Consider the following 19,763-nt stretch of genomic DNA (forward strand, 5'->3'; position numbering starts at 1 on the left):
CCCCCGCTCCGCAGGAACCCAGCCCCCTGCCAGCAGCCTAGGCGTCCGCGCCCCAACTTCGGCGCAGCTGACCGCTACCAGGGGAGCGCAGCAGCCTAGGCCGGGCCGAGCCGTCGCTCCCGGACCCAGTACAGGGCTGACGGGGGCTGGAGCTGCGTCCTGGACCGGTCGCCCGGCCCCGCAGCCGGTCCCCTGGTTCCTGTTCAGCGTGGTGCACATTCCACAGCCGAAGGAGGTGCCCTGGGTCTTGCTGTTTCCCTGCACCAGGAAAAAGACCAAAACTACTGAATTAGTTCAAAAGTTCGAAAAGGAAAAGGGAATATATATAGTCTTCCCCCCCCCCCCATGGCTTCTCTTAGGCTTCCTCCAGGTTGCTGCCCGAGGAAACCCACCTTCAGGGAAGCGTCCCAGAGCCCAACTCCTAGCGCTGCAACTTGAAGCAATCAACGCTGGGGGGGTGGGGGGGCGTGTCATTTTCTAGCCCTGCTTTTACTAAAGGCATTACCTGAAAGGGGCAGGAGAATGAGGGTAGGGTTTCCTGAGGGGTCGCCTTCTCCTCTGTGCAGGTCAAACCCCAGAGCACAGTTGCTTCCGAAGCATTCAAGTCTACTCATGGTGGCCACCTCTGTCTGTGGGCACCTAACTCAAAGTAAATCTTGTTTTCGTGCACTAACGACCTCATTAATCTTTCAGCTCCGAAAACACCACCCGCTCCTGCTTCAGTGGGGGTCATTTCAAGCTCTCAAAGGCTGAGTGGTGCTGGGTGTTACCATACAGACAGGGTACCATGCACTCAGCAATCAGAAGGAAAAGGCTGGGCCTGCAGAGACCCGTCCATCTTTTCCTGTTTCTCACAGCTTTGTGTTCTAACTTTCCTGGTGTCTTGGCACCACATAAACCAACATCTGGAATATCAGGAAAATGGTGGCCAAGGCGGGAGAGGCCACTATCAGAACCCAACCCTGGAAGGAGGCAGGAAGGAAAGGAGGAGGGAGATTAGTGTCAGTATCTGCCACCAGATGCAAGTGTCCCCCTTGTCCTCCTGCCCTGCAGCTCTGGGCTCTGGGGGATGGCTTTTTCCGGAGGCTAACTTGAGCATCACGTGGGCTACCACTTCTCCCAGGACCCTGTTTCAATGGCTGCTTTTCTCCAGTGATAAACTATAGTTCAGTCTGGCCTGATTTAGTTTCTAATAATAGTTCTCACTTTGAGATGCAAGTTGGAGCGTTGTTTTGTTTTACTTTTCTTTTTTTTTGCTGACCTTCGGGGAAATGGAAGTTCTGTTTTCTGTGGTGAAACCTCGATCTCTCTTTATCCACCTTTTCCACAGTTCCACACACAACAGCCCTTCTTGTCTACTTTTTGAAGAAAGCTTTATGCTAAAGTTACAAAGCACCTGGCTTCCCCTGGCCATATGCCCCCAGATGTTGGGACAATAGGAAAGAAGTCACAAGGCCTTTCTCTCAGAGGCTGGCCTGCCTCCCTCCTCGTCCACTCCCTAACACAGGAGTCAGTCAACACAACTACTTATGAAATGCTACCCTGTGCCTCTGCCAGCCCCCTTGCCAGTCCTCTATATAGTATGAAGCTCGGCCTGCCAGTTCGGCAGACACTCCAGTTTTGATAGAAGTGTTTAGCTTGGACCACTTCCTCCCAACTGAGCAAGATGTTAATGGGCCAGCCCTGGTGGGTGCTGGGTGTGATGAAGCAGGGTGCATGGCTGCAGCATTTTCTAATCTGGATTAGGAAACAGTGCCATGAAGTTACACAGCTGGAGAACAGGGAAAGCTTTGTTCAGCTCCAGAGAGCCTGTGGCGCATTGTGTGAGGCAACCCTGATGCTGTGGCTACCTACAGGCCTGTGTTTCTCTGAGTTCTTCAGAGCTGAGCAGCACAAGGCCTTCAAAAATGGCTAGGCTGCATGAGCTTCCATTCAAATGCCCATCAAGCTGGAAGAAGACCTCAGAGAAAGTGGGTGTCCCGATCAAGGCCTGCTCAAGAAGGACGGGGTGTTTTCCCATGGCCCACAGCAATAGCAGATACTGACCTGCTGCGGCATACAGTTCTTTTCCCCTACCTGGGACTGGCTGTCTCAAGACTGGGCCACAGTTTCTAGTTAGCTCGGTTACATTCACACACACTCTATAAAATATGACCAGTATCATTCGGTCATAGGACATTATTGCCTCCAGCCCACTGCTTCATTGGGGACACTGTCAAATTTCCTTTTCTAGGTAGATTACACAAGAAATGATCACTACCCTCTGCCCAATAGCTTTTCCCTTTTGTACATAAAAAAAAAGAATAGAAAAGAAAAGAAAGAGAAAGAAAGAAAGAGAAAGAAAGAAAGAAAGAAAGAAAGGTCAGGAAGGAAGGAAGAGGAAAGACAAAAAGGTTTGTTTTGTGGACTTGGGGTCTTACACTGTAGCCCAAGGCAGGCCTGGCTCTTGTTTTGTTGCCCAGGCTGGCTTCAAACTCATGACAATCCTCCTGCCTTAGCTTCTTAGGTGCTGAGATTACACCTAGGATTACGAGGGTGAGCCATCAACTACAAGTAAAGAATGTAAGCTTTAAGGCCTCCGAGTAGAAGAAGATGGAGAAGAAAAGTGACTAACAGATGTGTGTGGAAATAAATGTCAAGAAATTCACAACCCACAAAAAACAAAAAACAAACAAACAAACAAACAAAAAACCACTGTAGCAAGGATGTAGCTTTCCTTGTGGCAAGAGCTCATCTGGAGTTCACTTAACAACATTTAGACCTCTTTAGAACTGAGGTCAGTGAGGTGAGCAGTCTCTGGCGCTCTGCTTCAAAGTTCTCAGGATACTGTCTACCCAGGATGCATGGGCTCTGAGAAGCTGGATGCGTTTGTGCTGAGCCCATGGCTCAAGTCTAAAGATAAGCCAGGTGTCCAGGGCCCACTCTGGGAACTGCTGCCTCTGCCTGCTGACCCACTCATCAGACTCTCACAGGAAGCTAAGGTTTCCTTCCAAGTGCTTGTCTACAGGATGGCCGCCCTTGTAAATAGGAGTGCCCCAGCCCAGCAGGGGTCCAGCTGGCCTTCAGTAATTTTAAGTAACTTCTTTCGTGCCAAAAATGAATTAGGAGCCCTGTGGCTCCAGGGGTCCATTCTACCTGGTCAAGTTATCCCTGCTGGAAAACTAGTCACTCTTTAAAGGGTGTTTCAAAGACACTTGCAGGGGCCTAAACGTTTTAGACGTTATTTTGCTAACTCTTTTGAGGGGACCTGAAGGGCTGCCAGGTTAGGGCAGATTGCAGCGCCTATTCTTTACTTGGAAGCAGCAACTTCAGACCTGACAGTCCGTCTTCTTCAATCTTTTCTCCATTTTCTAAGGCAGAACTCTTGTCTGGATACATTTGGCCACAAGTTTGAGAGGCGTTTAGAAGTCTGGACCACTTGGGGCCACTTGGCCAAGCTCTTACTTTTAGTGAGAGGCATCTAAGGCTTTACTCACTTGGGAGGATGCGGGACTTTTAGACTTCTGGTCATGGACTTGCTTGCCTTCCTGAGGTAAAGGCAGGGCCAACTCTGCTCTCCAAAGACGCCTCACTTCATCCCAGGGTGGTTTTGTTTGTTTTCGGTTCTGACGCCCCCGCCCACACTGCGCCCCATCCTCAAATCTCACCCCCCCCCCCCAATCAAGTTTCCCTAGCTGGGATCTCCAAGACCCTAGCCAAAGCCAAGTTTGAGTACTCCGCGCTAGAGAAGAGGAGACACCTATTGGCAAGAAAGCGCGCTAGAAATCTGGGCTGCGCCGGGGAAACACCAGGGGGACACCCTTCACAGTGTGTGCCACGCTGTCCGGCCGGCCGGACGCCCGCGCCCCTCCCTGGACGCGCAGACCGGCCCCGGCAGCCTGGCCAGGGAGGAGGACTCGAGATGGGTGTGGGGCGCAGGGAGCGGGCACGAAGGGCCAGGGCTCGCGGGGGCGAAGGGAAGGACGCGGGGCTTACCTTCCTCGGCCGCCTTCATGGTGCCGCCGGCGGGCGGCGCGGGCCGCAAAGTTTCTCCGCTCCCGCAGACTGCGGCCGGAGGGCCGAGTGGAAACTTGGAAGGGACTGGAAAGCTGGTACTTGGCATCCACGCGGCGGTGGCGGCAGCGGCAGCGGCGAGCAGCAGGAGGAGGAGCGGGAGCTGGCGCCGGGAGCAGCTCCGGGCCGGCTCCCGAGTCCGACCTCTCCTTCGCCTACACGCGCCGGGCCGGGCTCAGCGCCGCGCGCCGCGGGGAGGTGACATGCGGGGTGTGTGCGCGCGTGGCTGGCCTGCCTGCGGCCCGGGACTCTCGCCGCAGGGGCGGAGGTGTGTGCGGCGCCGGGGAGCTCGTGCCCCGCCGCTCGGATCCGCGCGGCGACTCTGCCGCCCAGTTCGGAGCCTCTCGGTCTCACTCTGACGCAGGGCCGGGCTCTGCCTTCTGCCTTTTTAAAGCTGGAAAACACCTCCCCCGGCTCCCGCCCGCTCGCCCGGCCGCTCCCGCGCCCCCTCCCTTCAGTGACATCACGCCCCTGCCCGCCCGAGCCGGCGCGGGGCCCGGGGGACAAGTCGCGGAGCGCCGCCCTCTGTGCGCAGCGGCTGCCGTTCGCAGGGCAATCTGGGCGCCCTGGTTTGGACAGGGGTACCCTGGGGTGGACCAGCCGGACTCATTGAGAGGGAAGGGACGCAGCGGGGAGTAATGAGGACTCAAGGGACTGGAGGGAGCTCCCAGAGGTGCGCAGAGGCACCTGGAGGTGGGCAAAGGTGTACAAGAGGGAAGATGGAGAGCAAAGGGGGACTAGGAGGAAAAGGATTCCTGGGGAAGAGTTGGTGGACTTAGAAACAGGCAGAGGCGAAATGGGAAGGAAAGGGCTTACTAGGGGGCGATGGGCGAGCGCGCCAAGCTGGGATGGCGGCGGCTTCTGGCCGGTGCCCTGAGAAAGCTACTCTCCCTTTTAATGAGGGGCTGGGGGTACGAGCGGCGGGGGAAGGGTGCCGAGACGCCTTGCATGCTGAAGTCATTATGTAAAATCGCAGGCTTCCCCCGCTGTGGAAATTTGGAAAAGCGCTTCCACTGGCAGGCGGGAGTAAGGAAATTCCCATCCCGCTAAATTACTAACAGATTGCATGGGCGTCCCGGGACAGCCAGATATTGTCATTTTTACTCTGTAAATATCGGAGCGAACTGGATTGCTTGCTGTACGAGAAGGGGAGGGGCAGCGCGCCTAGGAGAGCGCGCCCACCTGCGCAGCTCCTCCTCTGGGTCTTTGCCCCCGGTGCGGGCCGACCAGTGCAGGGACCACAGGGTGCTTTGTAGGCGCGTCCGTGAGGTTTCTAGCATAGGAAGAGGCTGGTGCTGGGGAACTTCTGAGGATTCTGTCCCGCCTCGCTTCACACTTTTTCTCTTTCAACTCTCCCCGCATCTCCTAGGGGTGCAACGCGGCTGCCAAAACCCGACCATATTTTCTTGTTGGCTTTGGATGGAACGGATTGGAGGGTTGGGCAGTTAGAACGTCTGGTGTATAGAAATCATAAATCTATTGGCCTACACCTCATATGCTTTAAAATAAACTCAAAAGCAAGAAAAAAAAGTGTGTCTGCTGTGGGGCGGCGAGACTGTGGGGCGCGCGGGGCGTGTACTGAGCCAGTAGGTGCTCCAAAGTACTTCACACCCCAAAACTTTGGGAATCTGATCCAACCAGCAAGTGGAGCTGGCCAACTGGGCTCGATGTTAAACAATATGAAAACTTGGCTAAAACCCATCCACTCTTCCAGCAGCATCTAGCGGCTCTTTCCAGTTACCTCAACGCCACAGAACTAAAAGCCATCCCTTTTTTTTCTACCACGGCAGAGAAGCGCAGTGGTGGGTGCTGCATAGCCACAGGCAGTGCCCAACACGTCTCAGATGCACTACCTGCTGGCCTGCTATTCACATGGAGAGCTGGGCATGGCGCACACCTCTCTACCTCTGACATTGAGAGGATGGAGTCACTCACGTAGGTGGTCTAGATGAGAGCGAGGCTGGAGGTGCCTACACGGGGGTGTGGAGCATGATCTATTAAGTAGCTGAAGGCTCAGTGAAGATGCTGGGATGTGGGGCAAGGATGCCAAAGTGGAACCTTCAAAACCTGCAGGGATGCGCGGAAGCCTCCCTGCTCTCCTTGAAAGAGGTTGCCGCTAGGGGGTGCCAAGACCCCATTACCCAAGAACCACCCCAGCCCCCCTCCCCCAAATCCATTCTTCAGTGAGTCCCGGAGATCAGTGAGTCCCGGTGTCTCCAGACCAGCGTGCCAAGATTTTGCCTGTAGAGTTTCCGTCCCCGCCCTTCCCTGTCAGGGACCAGGCGGGGCGGGGCGGGGCGAGGCGGGGCGGGGCGGAGGCATCAGCGGCGAGGCGTGGCGCGAAGAATAAGGCCCACCCGAGACCTTGGGGACTCTGGAGGGCAGAGGAGTTCCCACACGTCGCGTCAGAGACGCTGGCCTGTTCGCACTCTTGGACTTGCCCAGCTGTGCAAAGCTCGGAGGAAGCCCGGTGGACTCTTCCAGGATCTTCCTTCATCCCCTCTCCTTCCTTTTCCTTTATATCCTCTTCCTTCTCCTGTTCCTCTTGATCTCTTTTCCTTTCTGCTCTGACCCTTCATCTCCCCTCTCTTCACTTCCTCTCTCCCCTTCTTCCTCCTGATCCTCCTCTTCCTCCTGGCTGCTCCTCCCCCTCCCTCTCCAATAAATAACTTTTCACCCCATCCAGAAAAGCCCTTTCCTGTCTGTCTCAATGCCCTCCTTATCCCCCGCGGGTGACGGAATCCCGGGCCTGTTTCCCTCTGTTTAATGCCGTTGCCGGGACCACGGTGGCCACACGCCAGGCGCAGGGAGTTCCGGAGGCAGCAGCGGCGCAGGAGCTCGGCCAGCTCTGAGCTGTCCGCCAGGCCCTGCGGCCACCTCGGGCTCAAGCCTGGTCCCGCGGCCACGCTCCCTGCGAGTCCCTACCGCCTCTTTCCTCTTCCTTCGGCCTCCTCTAGAGGAGGTTTGTTTATAGCTGCTACCAGGAGAGACGTTACACGGGTTTTATTTTAAGGTTTGGCGATGACTAACAAAGTTAAAAGAAGCTTAGGACAGAAAACAAGACTATTTTTAGATTACTGTTGCTTCTGTGGATTATTGGGGCAAATACACCCCAGAAGCTTAATCCAAAAGGTGTCTTTGGGCGCTAAATCCTTCCTTCTGGGGCGCATTTGGGTATCCACCCAGCACTCAAAGTTTCCAAGAGCCAGGCAATTGTTGATTCTAACCTGGTGTGAAAGCACAAGAGCACAGAAAACCCCAACAAGATCTGGTGGGCTTTTAGTGCAAGAGCAGGGTCCTGTGCTGCCAGGGCCACGACTCTCGGTCCTGTAACCTGGAGCCTCCTTTGGCCAACCAAGAGCTGTACACACTGCACTGTGGGCAGGTGCGGTGCACCCGGCTAGGGAGGGCTTCTTTGTACAGTCAAGCCACAGACCCACATACATCTTGCTTGGGTAAACCATGTAAACCATCTGTAGCTAAATACACATCTTCTCACTGCATCTGCAGTTTGAACCACAGCAGTGGTTACTTTACAACTCCCTCCCCGGTTACTGCACCTGGGGCTTCTGACTGGATCTATCTACTTCACTCCACAGCACAGGGAGGAAGCCCAGGACTGTGAGGCATTGGGAAGGCTGGGGAACTGGGCCTTCCTCCAGAGTCGGTACAGGAGAGTGGAATAACAGGCCAGAATTCAGTGGCATCATTTTTTAAAAGATGGCCTCAGGTAGCCCAGGCTGGCCTTGAACTCCAGGTCCTCTTATAATATTCCCAGTTCTAGGGTGACAGGTGTGCACCACACCTGGCTGGTTTGAGTTGGTTGGTTAGCCATTGGTGCTAAAGACTTTGCTTGATGTGCTGCACACTGATTGGTACCCAGCCAGGTTACTTTTAAAGTGCTTAAAAACAAACAAACAAACAAACAAAAACAAAAAACAAACAAACAAAACCAGTTAAGTGAACCCTGACAGTTGCTCTTGAGTTACAGCAACATCAGCCACTCCCTCCCAGACCTTGGGGTATTTTGGAGGACCACAGAATTGGGGTTCAGAGAGCTACAGTTTTACTGTTTAATCTCTCCCTTGTTCCCAGACAAGTGAAGAAGCCTTCTATGATTTGCTTTAACCAGAGCAACATCCATTTCCTAAAGGTTTGGGTCCCGCTCCCCAAATGTCTTGAAGTCCATGGCAAATGACCTGTTTCCCGTTGATGTTGATGGGGCGGTAGGAGGCCAGACCTCGTGGGAGGAGACACTGCTCTCTGGAGTGCATACTGAGGCCAGACACTCCGCTCTCTGTCACCTAAGGTCACCAGCGTTGCCCCCAATGCGCTCTGCTGCCAGAATGTTCCCTTTGCCACAGGTCCTAAGGCAGTGGAGCCGGGAGCCTGTGAGAGCAGTAATTTAATGTAAACTTTCATCCTTTTAAGTTGACTTTCTCTGGTATTTTGTCTCGCGATGAGAAATTGGCACAGCCCTAAAACAACAAAATAAAACGAATACCACAATCAATCAATTAATCAGTCAGTCAGTTATCAACAACTTTCTCCCAGGGCATATGTCCTAGGAATCAGGATAAAGACCAAATTGCTTCCCTTGATACCTAAGGTCCTTCAATTTCCTATCTTTTGCCTGTAGTGGCCACAAGGGACTTCCTCACTGAAGCCATTCTGAGTCACGCTCACCCCTGACACTAGAGTCAACCTGCCCCACCTCTGAAGGCCATCACCAAGTATCTACTGGATCTACTATGTCTGTCTGGGAACTGTGTTGTCAGGCACACCTACACTTAGAACTGTTTCTCTTTCTCAGGCATTGGTTCTTTTGTTACCTTGAAGCAGCCCTTGTAATCTGTATCAGTTAGCTTTCCGATACTGTAACAAACACAAAGATGATTAACATATAAAGAAATAAGGTTTTTTTTAAGTTTACATTTTTTTGGCCTGTTCAGTCCATTACTGAATGCCCCCCATTGCTTTAGGACCTATGGCAGTACACAGTGGGATCATGGGATAAACCACAACAACCTCATCTTAGCAGAGAAGCAAAAGGAAGAGAGGTTTGGGGGCGGGGATCAACCTCATGAAGGGCTTGCCTCCAGAAATGTGGGGTTCCTACCAGGTAGTCTCACTGCCCAAAGGTTCCACTCCTCCCTCCATGGCTCCAACCCCTCTCTAGGGACCACATCTTCAATACACGAGGCTTGGAGGGGACTGAGCATCCAATTCAGCAATCTTTGACTTTTATTTTTTACTTTTGGACTCTTTCATGCAACAGTAGCACAGCCACTCTGGCTTTCCTGAAGTTTCTTTTTGCATGATGGATGATTTCCATCCTGATAGTGAGTGTGTACTTCTCTACCTACAGCTTATCTCCAGAAGACAGCATGAAGTTGTACAATGTTTTACTCTCCAGTTTGACTACTGCTGCCCCATGACTGGAATGTTAATCTGTTCACATTTCAGTTTCAGGTAATGAAGTTGAACTTTGCGTTTTCTCTCTACATTTTCCATGTTCCTTTCACTCAGTTTCTTTACTGCTTTCTTTACATTACAGGATGTGTTTGGTGAGAATGGACTTCCCTGGTTTGCAGCATCCCTTAGAGCCTGCTCTTGTGTTTGTCAGCTACAGGTAACTTCATGATGGGTTGTAGGTTTATCCTGAGTCCATTTCAGTGACACACAGAAGCATTATTTCTATATGGTTCTCCCATCGCCCAGTGGTGTGATGTTCTACAGTGCTACAGAAAGTGATACAGACAAACCTCATAGTGCATTGTGGGAACTGTTCCTTTACCTTCTGCGGTCCCTTAAGACGCTATATATTGTTATTGGCAAACATATTACACCTGGATTGTGTTTCTGCAAGCTGTCGGCAGAACACTACAGTATACACACATTGTTTTATATGATTGTTTTTTAAGTGAGTCATGAGAAGAAAAGAAAACATGCGTGCATGTTGCCTTGGAAAATCACGTGATTGCCTCCTGACGCGCTGCTTCCTGTAGGTGCAGGTTATTGTCCCAGTATTCCCGACTTTGCCTTGTATTTCATGCAAGGAGGTTCTTTGCGCTAGCAGCATATTCTCAGCTTTCGTTTCTGTGCCAAAGCTTTTAATTTGTCAGAGTTAGAAAGAGGCTTTGTTGAGCAAAGTTTTTCTTAGTGCCCTTTGGACATACTGTCTTCAAGCCTCAGTTGCTGCTTCTAGAGTCAGATGTTAACCTTGCTCTGGGTCTCTGGCAAGAGGTAATCCCCCACCGTCTGCTTTTGATCTATCTCCTGTGGTCAGTTTGTTGCTGGTCTCTTGAAGTTTACCTTCCTTGGAGTTTGCTGGGATTTTCCTGGTGGTGTAGGTTGGTCTACACATCTGGAATGGTTTCAGTGCCCCCTCTTCCTCTCTCTCTGTGGGCACATGCTCTTGCTCTCTGGCTCCCTTACTTCCTCTCCCCGTCATCTCTTCTCATTCTTTCAGTCCACAGCCTGCACAGTCTCAGTTGGAATAGCACCACATCCCCGGTTCTTGCCCGTGCCAGCTCAGAGCCATGGCTAAGCCCCCACTGGGGCGTCATTTCCAGCACTTACTGGATTAGTGTGCTTTTCAGCTCTGGAAGTCCCACTTGGCTCTTCTTCGCACTTTCTTCCCTCCATTGGCAGACTCTATTTAGAATTTACCTTCCTTGGAGTTTGCTGGATTTTCTTGATGTGAACTCTTCATTAACTAAGCCTTACTTCATTGCTGTGAGCATGTTTACAGAGAAGAGTCTAAAGTCCAAGTGTTATCATTTTGGTTAGATCTGAAACCTGTTCATTCTTATAGGCAATTTCTATCATCTGTGCTTTGATATGCATGGCTTGTGTTTCTCTGCACATCTCAGGAGTTTGGGTTGGAAACAAGCCAGTTTAGACAATAGATTACAGAATCTCTAGGTTCTGGTCTCCACACATGCCTACAACCTCATGTCCAGCTTGTTCTTGTCACTTGTTTATTGTCAGTGGCCTTGGGACCACCATAGTGAGGCCTGTGCCCTCTCTAGCAGCTTATGTTGCTCCTTGGGAAGCAAAGGTGACACTCTCATAGACAGCTGCCTAACAGGTCTGAGTAGAACCCTAATCCTCAGTGAATTGGGCTGTCACTTTAAGCAATGTGCTGGGGAGATAAGTTGTCCCACAAATGAGCTATTAGGCTGTGCCTTCTTCCCGGGGGTCATGCTTGCTGCTGCTCTGACCTCAGGGAGGCTCCCTCAGTTGTGGCTTTCCCTGCTCCTCTTCTGACAACCAGGCATTCTGCGCTGTAGGCTGTATATATAGATATATATATATTTCTACCCCATGACTCCCTGTCCCTCTCCAGAACACCCTTCTGTGTGAGCTTCACCATGTTCTGCTGCCTGCGAAGCCAGATCCTTTGGGAAGAGGCAGCAGCTGTCTCTCCCAAGGCATAGATGAGCCAGGGGACTAGACCCAGGGATGGGGACGAGGACAAACTTGATGTAGATCACATCCTTCTCTCGGAGCTGAGCGCTTGGAGTGTGGCGGGCTTTCCTCAGTTCTCTCACCTTGCTGCCCCTCTCCTTGGTCCACTGCATCCCGGGCTGAAAGGACCAGCATTCCTCACTGTGGGGCAGCCTTGGGAAGAAACGGTCCCCATCTTGGCAGATCAGAGCAAGCATTCAAGCACAAGGCACCACTTTTCCAAACCAAAGCTAAGAAACAGAGAGTCTTCATCAGTTGTTGGTGATGTGAGGTGGGAGGGGCTGTTGAGGTACCACAGAAGCCCAGTTTCTCACGGAATCCCCAAAGGGCTTTCTCCACAGATGCTTCTTCATTTGCTGTTTGCCCCTGGGCCCGCTTTACAGACTTTTGGGGTGTCAGTTCCTTTCCAGAGACTTTAATTGGGGGTTTAAAAGTAATTCCACCAACACCCTTGGGGATGGGTTAGCACAACACATCAGCCTTCCTGCTGGGAGCTGGTCCCCCACAGACTGTGTTTGAGGTTCAGTTCCTCATCCACCTGGACTGCCATGCCAATAGGCCTCACCCTCAGGACATCTGGGAAGGATGCATGCACAGTAGGACACTCTTGAGGGCTCATCAATTTTAGTTGTTAGTTGAACTTCATCCCTTGAACAGATCTTGAAGGGATGACCCCTAGCTCCTATGTATGTGAGCTATGTATGGAGTTGGTCACACAGAGTTAGCCAAGATGAAACCACAGGAGCTCTCAACCAAGCAAGGCACGCACAAGGTGGACACCAAATGATGATGGTGGCAGAACTGGGGATATGTTCTGCCAGCCAAAGGGTGCAGAGGAAACTGACAGATCATCCTAGACTAGAAGAGGCAGGAATCCTCTGCCTCTCCAGGTCTCAGGGAGCTTGGGCTTGCTGGCACATTGCTTTTGAACTTCTGGCTTATGCAAATTCAACTTTCTATCCATGTAAGGCTGGTTTGTGGTCCCTGGTATTGTCCCTCTAGAATGTAAGGTGCTGTGGCCTGATCATGGTCAGAGTGCTTCCGAGGGGTTGAAACCCACTCCCCTTGTGTGACATTACTAGTGTGGAAAAAGTTCATTTGGTCATGGTGTTTAGAGACGAGACCTATGAGTGGTGATCAGCTAAGATTGTTGGATTGAACATGCACCCACACGTGAACTTTGGAGACCGTGTGAGACACCAAAATAGACATATCTACTTTTATGTTTCTCCTCATTGCCCTGAGCTGCCTTGAAATTATGATGGTAAGAAGCCGTCGCACATGGCACACGGACTTCCAGAACTGTGAGCAGAAAAAGTCTCTCTCTCTCTCTCTCTCTCTCTCTCTCTCTCTCTCTCTCTCTCTCTCTCTCTCTCCTCCTCCTCCTCCTCCTCCTCCTCCTCTTCCTCTTCTTCCTCCTCCTCCTCCTCCCCCCTCCTAAAGTGGGCTTCCCCAGTATAATGGCTATTCTTGGTTGGCAATATGACTACATCTGGAACTAATTAAAACACAAGTGTTTGGGCATACCTGTGAGGGATTTTTTTCTTAATTAAATCATTTGAAGTGGAAATATACGTGTGTGTGTGTGTGTGTGTGTGTGTGTGTACACATGAGAGAGGGTATCGCTATGTCACTCTGGATGTCCTGGAACTCACCATGCAGAACAGCTTGGTCTCAAACTCAGAGATCCGCCTGCCTTTGTCTGCTGAGTGCTGGGATTAAAGGTGTGAACTATCATGCCCATTTGAAAGATCTACTTTTAATCTAGATCTTCTGAAGTGGGAAGTTCTGCCTTTAATCCCAGTCACACTTTCTGCTCGAAGCCTCCATGGAAGAATGAAACTTGCCCTCTGCTGCTTGCTTGCTCTCACTGGTGAATGCAGCCCTTCACGGGCATTAGAGTCTACTGCCTCAGGACTCTGAGGAAAGACCAGCTGGGACAGTCAACCTGAGTCTTGGACCTCCCATTGGTGGACAGCTATTGTTGGACTAGCTGGACCACAGCCTGTCAGCCCCCCCCCCCTTTTTTCAAGACAGGGTTTCTCTGTGTAGCCCTGGCTGTCCTGGAACTCACTCTGTAGACCAGGCTGGCCTATAACTCAGAAATCCGTCTGCCTCTGCCTCCCAAGTGCTGGGATTAAAGGCGTGTGCCACCACCACCCGCCTGTCAGCCCTTTTAGCCATTCTAATAAATCTGTGCCCCGTCTGTAAGTTCTGTTCTAGAGAACCCACCAAATTTTATACTAGTCAGGGTTCCCACTTCAAATGATTTAATTAATTAAGAAAAAAAGAATACATCACAGGTGTTCCCAGCTACTTGAGTTTTAGTTAATTCAGATGTAATCAAGTTAACAACCAAAAATAGCCGCCAAAGCCACGTCTTTGAACACAGTGTTTTATCACACCACACTACCATATCCTTGACTGTTTCCTTCTCCTGGGGGCTGAGGCACTACCCCCCCCATCTCTTCTAAAGGACCTACTGTGGAGAGAATGGGGGACCTCCTCTCTGGGCCAGTACCCTAACAGGTATAGCAGCCAGGCTGTTCCAGTGTAGCTTGACACATCCTATGGTGTTTGCCGGAGAAGTCTCAGGTCTATGTGGGCCATTGGCTGCTCACTGCTTACTATCTGCCCTGGCCCAAGGTGGGTCCCTGACAGAAGCCACCCACGCAGTACCTCTTCCCTAACAGAAACACAAGCTCTGGGCTGTCTACTCCATCTTGAGGAAGTCATTCAATCTGAGACCTAGTCCAGGGTCAGAAGCTGAGACTAGTCTAAGCCCAGTATCCATGGAAACCTGCCCCTAACCTCTCAGCTGTGTGGCAGAATCACTCCCCTTTTGGGCTGAAACCAGGCTGATTTGGGATCCTTCTCACATCTAATAGGAACCTACAGAGCCCAAAGCCATTGCGTGGGTGGCCACAGATGTGGCTGACCACGTATCTTGTCATCCTTCTCATTGATGAAGAGTGGTTTTGGAAGGTATTAGAAAGCAAATACCCCTCCAACCAGAAAGAGGATGGCGAGGGAGTGAGACACCATCACAACCAGCCGTGTCCCCTGGACCTTGATGACATGCTATGCAGGGTAGAAGAACCTCTCAAGATGAAGTCTCTTGGAAAACTGGTATGCAGTTTTCCAAAACCTACTGGTGTCCTCAGTAGGGCTCTGGGGTACGGGTACAGGCTGGTTCAAGTCGTGTGTGCTTCCTGATAGGCTGAGAGCAGACTTGTGACTGTACCTGGAATTCCTGCTGGCCAGGTCAGCAAGGGAGGCTGGCCTGGTGGTAGGGGATAACCCCACCTGCTGTGTCTGTAAGCAGCTGCAGCTGTCTTTGTCACCTAGGTCTTCTAGTCTTTTTTGCTCCATTCTATAGGACAAGAAGTGGCCACCAGGCATGGCTGTCCCTGGGACTGTCTGCTCCTCTCTGTAGGGTTCTCTACAGTGAATGGGTTGCCCTTTGCTTCAAGGTCTGTCCTTCCAAACTTAGAAACTTTTATTTGTTTGTTAGTTTTATAGAAAAAAGCTTATAATGAGAAACAGCAGCTTTCTGATGGCAACATTGTAACCTTCTGCAAACGTTCACTTTCTTGGAATATTTTAATTAAGCCATAACCCCACAGTGAGCCACTTCGACCCCAGTCTTAGGTAATGAGGCAGCAGTTTTTCTCTTCCTTCTCTGATATCAGATGACTGCCGTCATTTTCTCATGGGTGGTAGTTTCCCCCATTGCAGAGCGTGTGGCTCTGGCTGCCCCAGGAGCCCCTCAGCTCTGGCAAGACTCAGTTTCATCCACCCAGAGCAGGCCCAGCTTCCCAAACTATTTTTAAACTGTTTTGGTTCAATAAAGCTCTAAACAAGTTTTGCCAGGCACTTTTTTCCATTAATTTTTAAACTGGAGTAAATTGCAAGGGGAATTTAATCCATGTGTCTCTGCTCCCTTTACCCTCAACCCATCAAGAGGCTGTGTGGGGCCGTTTGATGTCCAAGAAGATGGGGAGCTTTTTAAAAGTCTGCCCGGCCCTTTATTTCTTCTTAGAAACAGGAAGTGGCATCTTGCCAGAGTGTAAATGAGCAGAAGCCGCTCCTTGGCAAGGCTTCAGGTTACCAATGCAGCTTGTCCAGGCTGTCCCCACCGAGCCTGGGAGCTTTCCCCGGGGCTCGGGCAACAGACAGACAGACAGACAGACAGTCTATTTTAAAGGAGGTTCACTTTTCCAAAACTGTTAAAATAAGCATAACATGAAATTGACTATTTTGATCTTTTTAAAAGACATTTTTGTGTGTGAATGCGTGTGGGCATCCCTGTGCCATGGTGTGTGTATGCATGTGTGTGTGTGTGTGTGTGTGTGTGTGTGTACACATGTGCGCGTGCGTGCGTGCAGGTCACAGAACAACCTCAGGGGTTGGCCATTGAGCTTCTTGGGGTTCTCCTGTCCAACAGTCATCTGCTGTGTGAGTGCTGTGTTACAGAGGTGCCACTGTGCTCAACTCTGGGTTCTGGGGAATCTGCACTCAGCTCCTCAGTTTGTATGGCAATCGCCTCCCCACTGGGTCGTCTCCACAGCCCCGTGTTGCCCATTTCAAGTGTGGGCATATCCTACAATGTGTGACTGTTCCACTTGCATCTTTGGAACTTTTCTGTCTTTCCAAATGGAGCCTGTTCCCACTGTGCCCTGCTGGACTCCAAGCACTGTACTGCCTGTCCCACGGATCTGACAGTCCTAGGCTCCACAGGAACCCTCGGGGCTGGACAGATGGCGCCACATTGAGTGTGTGGGGCTCAGTTCATCCAGATTCTGTTCTCAGCACCTACATGGTGGCTAACATATACCCTCGACTTCCGTTTCAGGAGATCTAGTGCCCTCTTCTGACCTCTGTGGGCACCAGGCACCCACACAACACATAAATAAATGCAGGCAAACATTCATATACATAAAATTTAAAAAATGAAAGGACACGGGGTGCTGTTGCACCTGTTCTTCCTGTCAGGCTTGCTCAACTTAGCAAATACCTTTGAGTTTTACCACACTGTGGCATGTACCAGGACAGTCCCTCCTTTCCAAAGGCTAAACAGAATGTCTGATTGCATGCTTTCATGTCCTCCCTCCTTCCCTCCCTCTTTATCCCCCTCCCTCCCTCCTTTTATCTTCTCTCCCTCCATCCCTCCTTTCCCCGTCTCTCTCTTGCACCCTCCCTTCTTTATTCTCTTTCTCTCTCTCTCTCTCTCTCTCTCTCTCTCTCTCTCTCTCTCTCTCTCTCTCTCCTTATCTTTTTCATTCATTTCTATTCTGAGACTATATCTAATTGCATTGGCCAGGCTGGCCTTGAACCCTTGAGCTCAAATGATCCTCCTGCCTCAGCCTCTTGAGAAGCAGTAACACATAGACACCTGCCACAGGGACCAGCCAACCTTCTAGTTCCTGTGTGTGTCCCCATCACAGGCTTTGTTTCCCCTTTCCCTCTCCCATGCAGACTATCAATGCCCTGTACCCCATCAGTCAGCGCCCTGTTCCCGTTTTCTTAAACACCCAATGAGGGTTCTGACCCTTGTGTCATTGTGCTCTCACACTGGCCTTCAGAGGAGGCCTGGAAACAGGCAGTGGATTACTTTACAGTTTCAGTTCTAATGTTTAGCATCAAGGAGGACATTGGGTTGCGACAGGTCTCTTTCTGGGGTTCTGGGGTGTGAAGCCAGGTATAACCATCAGGTCACAGCGAGGGCTCTGATTTGCCTGCCATCTGGTAGGGAGTGGAAGTCCGTGAGAAACCTTGGCTATTGGGTGGGCAAGCTGCCCCGTAATGCGCACTGCATCTCTCATGATTGTGACGCCCATCTTTTTTTTCAAACATGTGTGGGTATCAGAGGTGCAGGCTCTGGAAATGAGATGTATAGGAGTCTCCTTTCCCAGAGCTGATGGCATTCCCTGGTGGGTGCACCTCAAGGGTGAGAGCCTGTGGGTGGTCGGTGAAGGGGAATGGGGAGCAGGGAGAACCTGGGGGCCGCAGTAGACAGGGTGTCCTTGAGAGGCTAAGATGGCCAGTGAGTACACAGCAGCTATTATATATTAAGAGTTCAAGTGGCCCAACGGACAGGATGTCAGCAGGCGGCCCTGAAAGGGGTTCCTGACATGTCATGTTGTGTCAGGCATGCTCTTGACAGTTTAAGTATGCAGTTATCAGGAGACCCATCATGCCTTCCAGCTCCCAGGACACCTCTGTCCCCATTTCTGGATCCCAGGCTCCGTGGCAGCCCCTGGTGGCTTGTTCCATTGTGCCTGGGTATTTTACAAGGTTGTAAGTTTGCCCTTGGTGTAGCCTCCCAATTCCCAGCTGAAGATCAGATCATAGTCGGTCTCTGGAACACCCCTCCGCTTGTCTCTAACACACCATCTGTCTCCACGCTGGTGCTTTGGCTCCTTGGCCTTAGCACGACCCAGAGTGTGAGAGCTCTGGTAGGACGCACCCAGGCCCCTCATCCAGGCTGGCCTGCTGACTCCCTGTTCCCACTTTCCCTCCTTTTTTTTTTTAGTCACATATTGAGGGTGGAGGACACTCGGGCTGTCCCAAGAGAGATCCCTACCTCAGATGGGTAGTGGGGGTGGAGTCTGGATGCATGAGGTACCAGAAGATGGTGGCAGCCAGGAGGTCCCCAGAGCTGCCAGAGCCCCTACTTCAGGTGCCTCTAGGTCTCTCCCTACTCTCCTGTGAACTTTCAGTTTCTAGCCTAGGACATTCCCCATCCCTCCCTCCTGGAGGTCCCCACCCAGTTTGAGGCAGGGAGGTGTAGTCCACAGCCAGGCACATTCTTCACGCAGCATCTGTAGTTTGTGGAGCTGATATACCTCAGAGTCAAGGTCATTCGTGACAGAATGACCATGGGATCAAAGTCCAGAGGCTCCCTACCCATCCCTGGAAGCCATCCCACTTCCCCAGAACTACTGCCTGCAGTGAGAAAAGCCACTGGGGTCCCCCAATTCTCCCCTCTGTCTTGTCATGGAGGACACCCTGGAATTGGCTGCATGTGGATTTCCTGCTCCTGCTGCTGCTGCACTCCCAGCAGAAGAGGGCTCACACTGAGAGCGGTTCCATGTGTGATGTGATGGTAGTCATCTGTGGAACCCCCATATGTCTGTTATGGATATGAAGGGGCTTGTCCCAGGAACCTCTGCATATGGTGTGGATATGCAGGGGCGCATTCTGGGATCCTCTACATGTATGATATAAATATGAAGGTGTTCGTCCTGGGAAAGTCCGCATGTATGACATGAATATGAAGGGTTCGTCCTGGGAAGCCCTGCCGTGAGTGACATGAACACACCATTAGTCACAAAAATTAAGACAGCCAGCAGCAGCTCTCTCTCCCATAGACCCACAGCAGGTAATGCTAGTGTCACAACCCTGAGGAACTACTAAGGATTCTTTACAGAAAGAGAGAGAAATACCAACAACTAGCAGCACCCCGAGGACATGGGAGTCGGATGCATAATTGAAAGGAAATGGTCCACATCGTTCTCGAGACCCAGGTTAATCTCCTGTGCAGGACTTGACCTACATGTAGGGGCCTGAGCTGCTGGCGGGTAGAGGGTCAGGCCAGGTAGGGGAGGACCTACAGTTTCTGTCTTCTCTGCATTTTACCTGCCCTGTCCAAGCTTGGGGTTGGGGGGACCATCTTTGGGGCTTATGGAGAGAGGCAGAGTGTTCTAGTGTTGTGAGCACCTTACTCAACAAATGGCCAAAAGGGGAAAAAAAAACGTTGGGGACAGCAGGTCCAGGGTTAACAGTACAGATTCGTGGCAGCAGGTCCTGGCAGGGTAATGCAGTGCCTCCAGGTTACAGATATGAGACGTGCATCCACTTCTCCAGGAGAGCCAGAGCTGCTTTGACTTGCAGCCTTTCACACATTTGCAGAGCCCTGGTCATAGCCCTTGTCTTCAAACATGGGTTGTTCTTCTCAGGGAGAAACTGAGTCAGGGCTACTCAGCCTTTAGGTCAAGAAGGAGGCTGCTGGCTGGGAGCAGCTGGATGGCTCTATGGGTGTGGCTGACATCCTGGCTGGGATGCTGGCACTCCTGGGCCTTTCAATGTTTCAGCTCCATTTCCATATAACACCCCAGATTTCTGACTTGCACTGATGTTCCTTTTTTTTTTTTTTTTTTTTTTTTGGTTTTTCGAGACAGGGTTTCTCTGTGTAGCCCTGGCTGTCCTGGAACTCACTTTGTAGACCAGGCTGG

The 19,763-nt window shown here is 51.3% G+C and overlaps 1 protein-coding gene across 2 annotated transcripts in view; it reads right to left on the reverse strand.

Annotated features, from left to right (window-relative positions):
- The window catches only part of Nfatc1 (nuclear factor of activated T cells 1), a 106,965-nt gene extending 102,552 nt beyond the window's left edge, over window positions 1-4,413 (reverse strand). For both annotated transcript variants that reach the window (XM_021214372.1, XM_021214370.2), the window contains exon 1: window positions 3,976-4,413. In XM_021214372.1, the coding sequence (XP_021070031.1) occupies window positions 3,976-4,102 (127 nt within the window). In that variant the 5' untranslated portion in view covers window positions 4,103-4,413. The remainder of the gene's footprint in view (window positions 1-3,975) is intronic.
- Between the last annotated feature and the right edge of the window lie 15,350 nt (window positions 4,414-19,763).

This window comes from Mus pahari, chromosome 15 (genome assembly GCF_900095145.1).
Source record: "Mus pahari chromosome 15, PAHARI_EIJ_v1.1, whole genome shotgun sequence".
NCBI classification, from domain to species: Eukaryota; Metazoa; Chordata; class Mammalia; order Rodentia; family Muridae; genus Mus; species Mus pahari.